This window comes from Cynoglossus semilaevis, chromosome 7 (assembly GCF_000523025.1).
Source record: "Cynoglossus semilaevis isolate Cse_v1.0 chromosome 7, Cse_v1.0, whole genome shotgun sequence".
Lineage (NCBI taxonomy): Eukaryota > Metazoa > Chordata > Actinopteri > Pleuronectiformes > Cynoglossidae > Cynoglossus > Cynoglossus semilaevis.
The window spans coordinates 13,592,126-13,602,035 of NC_024313.1; the positions used below are offsets into that span (position 1 = coordinate 13,592,126).

The window sequence follows — 9,910 nt, forward strand, 5'->3', positions numbered from 1 at the left end:
GTGCAGCCACGGCGGGGGGGATCCACGGACGGGTGGATCCACAGACGAGTGGATCCACAGACAGGTGCTGACTGGCGTCTTGAAGCTCCACTGTATAAATATTAAAAATGAAAAGTGTAGCAGTGAATATACAGTGTAAGGATTACAGCTTCATACATTGATTTAGTATGGACTCCACCAGGTGGCGCTGACTGACGATGGCTTTGAAAGTTCTTGAAAAAGGTGCTTGAAATGGAGCTGGAGCAAAACATTTGATCTCGTATTTTGATTGGCCGAGTCCCTGTGGGAGAGCAGCTCGTTAGCTTTAGCAGCTCGTTAGCTTTACTGGACGCCAGAGCACGGCCACGTCCCAACAGGGACCTGTAGAATCCAAATCTGTGCTGAGTGTGAAGAGTACTAGGAACACAAAGACGCTGGTACTGGTTCCTGTGGTGGTGACTTGTATGGTTTCCTCAGTGGTCACAACAACAGTTCCTGGTACTATTCCTGGTTCCCCTGAAACAGTGACAGTTTATAGTCAGTGAAGAAGATGAAGTAGAAATTAAATGTTAGTGACGTTAGCACCAGATATTCAGTCACAGAAAAACTTTTATCACCGAAACAAAACGGCCAAAACAGGAAGTAACGACGACGACGACGATCATGTCTGTGGACGTATCTCAATATTTGTGAGAGACACCCACAGACGGAGGTGTAACGGTGACGCTTTGGGGGAGTGGGTGTCCTCCAGGTCAGGTTTGATTTAACAGCTGTAATCCCAACAACAACCTGATGGTGGTGCTGGCCTGGACATTATCTTTGAATGGACAAGTTGATTTGATATTGTTCGTTGTTCATTGTTGGAATGTGATAAAGACATATTTTCATAGTTTGATTCCTTGAAACATTCATATTAATTTATTCAATATCTTTGATTTTATTGATGTTTAGTTCACAGTCAGAGTCATCAATGACCTGGTGCTAATGATAATTGGTTTCAGCCAACAATTTTAATAATGGTGCATCCTTAAATATAAGTGTTAGTAGTAGAACAAGTTAGTAGTTCCTGCAGTGCAAAGAATACAGTCTCTGGAACTGTTTAAAGCTCCAGGAAAAATGTCATGGTTCTGGTGTGGTTTCTATAAACTCAAAAAAATAACATTTGAACTTAGTGGTTTGATTTTCTCTATGAGGTTTGGTCTGAACTAAAATCTCTGATTTTCTCCATGAGGTTTGGTGCAGAAAGCGTCCATTACTCAGGGGTTAAAGGTAAAATAACTTTAATGATGCCTCAAAGTCAATTAAAGGAGACATGGGAGCTCACAGCTGCCCCCTGGAGACCAGTTTTACTGTCACTGCCGGGACCTTCATTACTTTGTGTGTGTGTGTGTGTGTGTGTGCTTCCTGTAGCTCCTGTTGACTCCTCATTAAATCCTCATGTTTGTCAGTTTATTAGTGTCACTGACTTTGTTTTGCAGCTGAAAACTGGACCAAAAAAACAAAAACAAAATGATCAGTTAACAATTAAAATGTTTGTTTTTTTGTTTCATAGAACTATGAAGTCAAAATAGTTTGGTTTAACTTGTTGGTTGTTGGTTAACAGTCCAATGGTAGGAACATTGTTTCAGTACATAACCAAATGACGATGATGATGAAGATGAAGATCATCAGCAGGAGGACCTGGCCTCCTCCAGGTTCTTCCTTGTCTTTATGAAGTGTTAAAAACAGGAAGTGTTAGTCACTGCTGGTCACAGCCTGGACTCATTAAGACTGGGCTGCAGCCCAACCCACAGGGGAGGAGGAGGAGGAGGAGGAGGAGGAGGAGGAGGAGAAGCAGCTCTATCATCACTTTGTTTCATCATTCTTACCTCCTCCATCGTCACTTCTTTAAATTGACATTGTGTGTGTGTGTGTGTGTGTGTGTGTGTGTTCCAGATGAAGAAGGAGCTCTGTGACCATGAGTCCGTCACTCAGGAGATCGTTGGAAACGCCCATGTAGAAAACTATGCCTTAAAAATGTTCCTGTATGCTGACAACGAGGACCGGTCTGGACGATTTCACAAGTGAGAAAACATCTCCTCTGTACCAATGATCTATGGTCGGTTAGGGTTGACACCCCCCCCCCCCCCCCCCCACACACACACACACCAAACTTCATACATAAAAGATTTTCTCTGTCAGCAGTTGGAAATCGTCTGTTCAGATTTAACTCAGTGACACAAACTGCCAGACGTGGCTTCTCAAAGTCCATGGAGCTTCAACAACTCCATGGACTTTGGTCTGAAATAAAATCTCTGATTTTTTCCCTGGACTTTGGTCTGAAATAAAATCTCTGATTTTCTCTATGGACTTTGGTCTGAAATAAAATCTCTGATTTTCTCTATGGACTTTGGTCTGAAATAAAATCTCTGATTTTCTCCGTGGACTTTGGTCTGAAATAAAATCTCTGATTTTCTCTATGGACTTTGGTCTGAAATAAAATCTCTGATTTTTTCCCTGGACTTTGGTCTGAAATAAAATCTCTGATTTTTTCCCTGGACTTTGGTCTGAAATAAAATCTCTGATTTTCTCTATGGACTTTGGTCTGAAATAAAATCTCTGATTTTTTCCCTGGACTTTGGTCTGAAATAAAATCTCTGATTTTCTCCATGGACTTTGGGAGAATTACTGTTAGTTGAATGAATGGGCTCCTTGTCGTTCAGTGTGTTAAAGGAAGTTTCTTATTTCACCTAGTTTCTTGTAAATTTCGCTTGTGTGTGTGTGTGTGTGTGTAGACCTGGCTTCTCTTAGCTTCACCCTCAGCATCTTGTTAAAACAGCAGTTCTTGGCGCTCCTCGTTCTGCTCCTCGTTCTGCTCCTCGTTCTGCTCCTCGTTCTGCTCCTCGTTCCACTAATGTTCTTCTTCTTCTTCTTCTTCCGTTCTCCTGCAGGAACATGATCAAGTCCTTCTACACAGCCAGTCTTCTTCTGGACGTTCTGTCTGTGTTTGGAGAACTTTCAGACGAGGTAAGAACCACAGCCTGACTGCTGTACTGAGTGGAGAAGCCACAGGTCAAGGGTCAACCCTCCGGGGTAAAGGTTAGCCAAACACAGCTTTTAGCGTGTTGGCTAAAAGGTCGTCAAATGTTCGCTCACATTAGCTTACAGTGCATCAAAAGCTAACAATAATTTAGCCAAAGGAGACTAAAGGTTAGCTCATCATCATCACACACACACACACACACACACACACACACACACGCAGTCCTCAGTTTCTTGTCTCGGCTCCACCTTCAGGCTCCAACTTTCCTGTCTCGGCTCCACCTTCAGGCTCCAACAGAGATTTTCTCTCTTCTGTGATGTTGTTGTTTTGGCTCCGCCCACTAACGACTCCTAACAACAAGCCACACCCGACCAGCGCAGCTCATGAGATTGAACGAATGAGTTCTCCACCAGCAGGGGGCAGTAGCCTAGGCTCCATGGTTTAGTTGTATCTAAGTCTTAACTGAGAAAAGCTAAAGGTCCACGTCCAAAATAAAAGTTCAACCTATCACAACAGTGTAGGCCAACACAGAACGAAATGTTAGCCCCAGCGCGTAGCTAAGCTCAAATAAAGCTGAAGATTTTAGGAAAAGGCTAAAATATAAATGTAGTCTTGAAACATGACGTATCTGTGGAGTAAAGCTAAACGTTAGCCTTCAACTCTTAGCTGTGCTAACATTTAAAACCTTAATGTTATTACAGCAACAGTCGTAAAGAAAGTTGTGGTCGTGGTATTTAAAACGACGCTGACATTTTCTCTGAACGTCCTGTTGTTGGCACCAAGGTGGCGCTGTGACGTCACCCTGTTTTTCTCCTCCTTTGTCCTGGCTTATCAGGACCAAGCAGGAGGTGCTGCTAATCTGCTCCGGCTCACTTCCTCCTCGGCACCTCCCTAATACAAGGCCTCAGCTGTCAATCACTGTCATCGTCATGGCAACCGCTGCTGCTGCTCCTGCTGCTGCTCCTGCTGCTGCTGCTGCTGCTGCTGCTCCTACTCCTGCTGCTGCTGCTGCTGCTGCTCCTACTGCTGCTGCTGCTGCTGCTGCTGCTGCTCCTACTCCTGCTGCTGCTGCTGCTGCTGCTCCTGCTGCTGCTGCTGCTGCTGCTCCTACTGCTGCTGCTGCTGCTGCTGCTGCTGAAACAGAACTGGTTGACATTTCTTCACTGCTCTGTTAAAACTGTTAGCTAACATTTAGCTAACAGTTAGCTAACAGTTAGCTAACATTTAGCTAACATTTAGCTATGATTGCTGGTTGTTTTGGCTAACGTTGAACTATTCCAGAGAAGATGAGACTTTTTTCAGGCCACGCTGAGGAAGTTCAGTCTGGAATGTTCTAAAGCACCGTCTGTTAGAACCCATGATTCCGTTCTCCAACCACTTCTCTGTTTGTTTTGTTGTTCTTTTGATATTTCGGTGTCTGCGTCTTTTTTAGTTGTCGTGGCCTCGGTGACAGCAGCTGTCCACAAGGGGCAGCAGTGTTCCAGAAACATTACTCATCTTCTTCATGTGTTTTCTTCATCAGAACATCCAACACAGGAAGTACGCTCGCTGGAAGGCCACGTACATCCACAACTGTCTGAAGAACGGAGAGACGCCGCAGGCTGGACCAATAGGAATGGAGGGGGAGGAGCAGGAGGGGGAGGAGGGGGAGGCAGGTGTGTGTGAGGTCATCGTGACATTCAGACATTCAGTTTTTGTAACATTTTAAAACAAATGAACAGATGACAAAGTTCAGGTGGGTGGAGTCAAACCACAGAACAACAGAAGTGTGTGTGTGTGTGTGTGTGTGTGTGTGTGTGTCGCTGATGTCACACAGCTGTGTCAGCAGGGTGTGGTCCAACATATGGAGCGGGTTGGTGATGTTTTGTTTCGGTTGTTCCGTTCAGTTTCAGACCCCAGTGGGTGGAGCCAAAGGTTGACTGAACTTTTCTACCACCAGGGGGCTTGGTGTGCATGGCCACGACTCACTAGCCCCCTGGTGGACAACACCAAAATTGCGGCTTCATTAATTGGCCCTTCCTTCTCTCTGGTAGACGAGTTTGGAGCAGTTGGATTTTCCGGCTCAGGCCCCGCCCACAGCGGCTCCTTCAGAGGGGGCGGTCCTTCAGCTCAGGACCAGAGTCTGGATCCTGGTCTTGGTCCTGGGATTGGGTTCACTGCCGGTCCTGGCTCGGGTGCACCCAACTACAACAACATCTACGTCCCTCCAGGAGCCCACGCACCAGCCAACACCCCGGCTGAGCTACCGCCACCTGCAGGTAGGTTCAACAAACACACCTTCACCGTAAAACCTGCTGCTGGTGTTTTTAACGTACTGGACGTGTGACACGAGCCGCCATGTTAGAAGTCAAAGGTCAGCGTCGATGCTAACATGAAGCCTTGTTGTTTGTGCAGACGTAGGTAAACCAGTACCGATGCCTCGGTCAGGGCCAGCTGTGGACCAGCAGCAGGGTGAGCACACACACACACACACACACACACACACACACACGCACACACACACACACACACACACACACACACACACACACGCACACACACACACGCACACGCACACGCACACACACGCACACACAGAGTGACTTACATTACCCACAATGCCATCCCTCCGGAGCTTCCATGCTGCAGGTCAAAGGTCAAAGGTCAGGCTGCAGTAACTTATTCAGGTACTTCTGTCTTTTTCCTCCGTCCTCCCAGCAGGTGGCGTTCATCTAACGCCAGAGGATTTCACCAAAGCACAAAAGTACTGCAAGTACGCAGGCAGCGCGCTGCAGTACGAGGACGTGGCCACGGCCGTGCAGAACCTGCAGAGGGCGCTGAAGCTGCTGACCAGCGGCAAAGAGTGACGCCTTTGTCTTCACACACACACACACACACACATACACACACCCTGTCAGACGAGGACACCAGTCGCTAACAATAAGTGTCTTTGTGTGACGCCGTCGCACTGATCGACCAATCAGAGCCTCATCATCGATGATGTCATGGTTTGGAATTTAAACGTAAACGTGGAGAAAAGTCGGACGGAAAATTAAAGCAGCAGAGTCGCCCCCTAGTGGCAACCCTTTTCACTATTTCAGCTGCAGAATTAGTTTTTCTGAGCAGGGTTTGTTTGTGTCATGTGTGCGCCCCCTGGTGTCAATGACCTCTTCTGTTTCCAGTTCAACTCTTTTTTTTTTTTCCTTGACGTTATTTACAAATGATTAAAACAAATCACCTGCTGCTTGTGTCCACTGGGTGGAGCTAAGGGTCGGCCATTAATCAAACCTGTGTTTTAGAGGAAGACGGTGAATGAAAGCAGAAAGAACGTTTGGCTGTGGGGACTCAGTAGGAGGCGCTGTTCATTTAGTGATTTTTTTTTCTGCAATGGTAATCAGAGAAAAAGAATAAAAACATTTAAAAAATGGAACATGTTTGTTTTCCTGTTTGTTTGTTGACGCATGTGACTGGTGAGGTCACCCTGGTGAGGTCACCGCGGTGAGGTCACCCCGGTGAGGTCACCCTGACGATGTCACCTCGGTGAGGTCACCCCGGTGAGGTCACCCCGATGAGGTCACCCCGGTGAGGTCACCCCGATGAGGTCACCCCGGTGAGGTCACCCCGGTGAGGTCACCCAGGTGAGGTCACCCCGGTGAGGTCACCCAGGTGAGGTCACCCCGGTGAGGTCACCCTGACGATGTCACCCCGGTGAGGTCACCCCGGTGAGGTCACCGCGGTGAGGTCACCCCGGTGAGGTCACCGCGGTGAGGTCACCCTGGTGTGTTTTCCCTCGTCGTGGTAATGTTTACATTGTTCTCAGACTCTGATCGTGGTTGATGCTAACTTTTAGAACATTTGTCCAGCTGATGCTAACTTTTAGAACCTTCGTCCAGCTGATGCTAACTCTAGCTAACATTTAGCAGTGTTTGGAATCCTTTTGCTTTTTCTACTTTTTGGTGTTTACTAGAAGAACTCTTTGAGCTAACGTTGTTAGCGTTAACTCTTGGCTCATTTTGAATGTTTTGTTTGAAAATCCAATGTGTTTTTCTCAGTTCAACAGGAAGTTTCTTGGCTCTGATTAATACAAGGCTGAGCTAAGCTCCGCCCACTCTGTTGGGGACTCCTCGGCTGTGGAAAAAAACCCACCAATGAGGAGAGCCACTCCCTCCTGGTGCCCGCCCACTGTCCCTCTCTCTGAGGCTCCACTTGTTTCTCCTCCCTCCTCCTCCTCCTCTCACTCTGCTGCTCCTCTCTCTGCTGGACATTTTCTGGACGCTGATCTCTGTGGATTCTGACGGACAACTTTTGAGGAGTACGGCGATGAAGAGGACGGTGGAGGTGTGGTGTCAGCGTCTCCTCCAGCAGCTGCTGCAGCTCCACTGAGAACATGTGAGTTTCACACCTTTCTGTCCAACAAGCACCGACACCTGGAGCTAAAACAAAAGGAAAAGGAAAAGAAATGACAGATTTCACCATTTATTTAATGAAAAAAGGTTTTTTAAATTTGAAACTATACAAACTATATTGGCAGGAGAAGAACATGGAAAAAAACACCAGATAATTCTTCATTTTCAGAAGATGACATCAACAGAAAAGTGACAAGAAAGCAAAGATGAAGGAGGAACTGGGAAATGCCTCATTCTGCCAAAAACAAAACCTCATTTTTCAAAAACCAATTTTTTTCAAAAAAAACTCATTTCTCAATGAGGTTTCTTTTTATTGTAAATATAAACTCAACATTGATTGTGTATACATTTTCCCTGTTATGTTTTAGCAGGATCTAAATTATAAAACTGTAAAGGCCAGTGAGACAAATGTGTTTTTGTGAATTTGGTCTGAACTAAAATCTCTGATTTTCTCCATGGACTTTGGTCTGAACTAAAATCTCTGATTTTCTCCATGGACTTTGGTCTGAACTAACATCTCTGATTTTCTCCATGGACTTTGGTCTGAAAGGGTAAGGTAGAGGAGGGAGTAAAAGACGTCAAAGAAGGAGAAGAGGAAGACGGGAGGAAATCAATGAAGAGGAAGTGATTTGATTTTGAGGAGATGGCTGATGATCACATGACATTGATCCAGCCATTGATTGGCTGCTGCCAACAGAAAGTTGACTTTGGTTCTTCTTCCTGCTGGACCGTGGTGAACACGGATTATTAAAACTAGAACCGTTATAAAGTTAACCACCTTAACTTAGTTTAAGAGCTGGTTAACTCAGGTTATCAGGAGGCGGTGCTTCTTATCTGACTGCTCATTGGTCAAACAGTCGTTCCCTCAGCGTCTCAGTCTGAAATGTCGGCTCCGGTGTGAAAGTCAAAACTTGTTCTGGAGAAAATGTCTGACGTGGGCGTGGCCTCCTCGGTCATGAATGAAGGCCTTTATCTAATGGACGCTGGCGTTGGGGTCCGAGGCCCCGCCGCTGACCCCGGGCTGCTTTTCATTCATGGCCTGAGACGGAGGCGGCGGCAGGAAACGAGGAGACGCACGAGTCCACAAAGAGAGGAGTTGATGCTGAATGTCAGGAGGAGCAGGAACATCTGAGATCTTCAATATTCATGAAGGTCCAGAAGATCTCAGAGCTCAGGTTCCCCAGGCCACAGTGGTCCAGGTCCAGGTCCAGGTCCAGGTCCAGGTCCAGGTCCAGGTCCACAGTTGAAGCAGGAAGCCGTGTGTCCTTCTTTAACAGTGAAGTGGAGCCTGATTGGCTGAAGAATCTTCTTCATCTTTGTTCCTTCTTTGTTGACGTTGACGTCTCTGAAGAGACAAACAGGAAGTGAATGTTTCACCTCACTGATGGCGGCCATCTTTTTTTTGTTCAGGGAGTCCAGGACTGGCGGAGGAGGAAGAGGGGGAGGAGTCAGAAGGTGGAGGCTGCGTCACATGATCACAGTCTGGGTGCTGTTGTGTTTTAACCTGCACCACCATGGTAAGCTAATGCTAGTTGAAACGCTGGAGCTAATTTTAAACCGTTGAGTTTAATGTAACAGTGACTAACGATACGTTTCTATTGGCTGTTGTTTTTCAAACCGTTGAATTACCTTTTAGCTGACGCTAACTTTAAGCTGCGTCTTGGGGATCTTTTAAGAATTTTTGGGGTGAAAATACGCTACGTACATTTAACCTGCGGCTAATCTTTGATTTTTTTTTTCAAGCTGTTGTTGCCATGTTTCTGTTTGTCGTCAGTGTCTCCGTCCTCAACGTCTTCTAAAAAGTAAAACCATTTCTTCTGCTATCCCAGAATTCATGCTAACCTTTAACCTTTCTGTGCTAACCTAACATTGTTCATCTTTTTTACAATGCAAGAATTATTTGTTATTCGTCCTGTATTTTGGCTAACCTTTAGCTCATCTACAGTAGCTGGCTAACCTTTAGCTCATCTACAGTAGCTGGCTAACCTTTAGCTCATCTACAGTAGCTGGCTAACCTTTAGCTCATCTACAGTAGCAGGCTAACCGTTAGCTCATCTACAGTAGCTGGCTACCCTTTAGCTCATCTACAGTAGCTGGCTACCCTTTAGCTCATCTACAGTAGCTGGCTACCCTTTAGCTCATCTACAGTAGCTGGCTAACCGTTAGCTCATCTACAGTAGCTGGCTAACGTTTGGCTCATTCAGAGTAGCCGGCTATCCTTTCGCTCATCTACAGTAGCAGGCTAACCTTTAGCTGGTTATGTTAAGAATTTTACACCATGTTTGTGTCGGTTCTTTCACAAAGAAACAGAATCTCAATGTTTCACACACACACACACAGCGCTCTGATGGTGTGTGTGTGTGTGTGTGTGTGTGAAACATCAGTATTGATGAGTGACTGGAATGTGTCCACACACACACACACACACACACACACACACACTCTTGTCAACAGCTGGTGATCACAGTCTCACCTGTGTCTCCACATCTTCATGATGAAGTGACGTCTAGTAAAACCTCAGTAG

General features: G+C 46.1%; 2 protein-coding genes across 11 annotated transcripts in view; both read left to right on the forward strand.

Moving 5' to 3' along the window:
* The window catches only part of vta1 (vesicle (multivesicular body) trafficking 1), a 9,936-nt gene extending 3,526 nt beyond the window's left edge, over positions 1-6,410 (forward strand). For 2 of the 3 annotated variants that reach the window (XM_008313646.3, XM_008313645.3), the window contains exons 3-8: positions 1,915-2,042; positions 2,910-2,985; positions 4,524-4,656; positions 5,035-5,259; positions 5,396-5,452; positions 5,699-6,410. In XM_008313646.3, coding sequence (XP_008311868.1) covers positions 1,915-2,042; positions 2,910-2,985; positions 4,524-4,656; positions 5,035-5,259; positions 5,396-5,452; positions 5,699-5,847 — 768 coding nt within the window. In that variant the 3' untranslated portion in view covers positions 5,848-6,410. The remainder of the gene's footprint in view (positions 1-1,914; positions 2,043-2,909; positions 2,986-4,523; positions 4,657-5,034; positions 5,260-5,395; positions 5,453-5,698) is intronic. The other variant, XM_008313647.3, reaches the window with a different exon arrangement.
* A 376-nt stretch (positions 6,411-6,786) lies between these two features.
* The window catches only part of adgrg6 (adhesion G protein-coupled receptor G6), a 23,589-nt gene continuing 20,465 nt past the window's right edge, over positions 6,787-9,910 (forward strand). For 3 of the 8 annotated variants that reach the window (XM_008313648.3, XM_025056714.1, XM_008313650.3), the window contains exons 1-2: positions 6,790-7,369; positions 8,797-8,903. In XM_008313648.3, coding sequence (XP_008311870.1) covers positions 7,368-7,369; positions 8,797-8,903 — 109 coding nt within the window. In that variant the 5' untranslated portion in view covers positions 6,790-7,367. Of the gene's footprint in view, positions 7,370-8,796; positions 8,904-9,910 lie in introns of all 8 variants that reach the window. The other 5 variants (XR_003050045.1, XM_025056715.1, XM_025056712.1 and 2 more) reach the window with 3 other exon arrangements.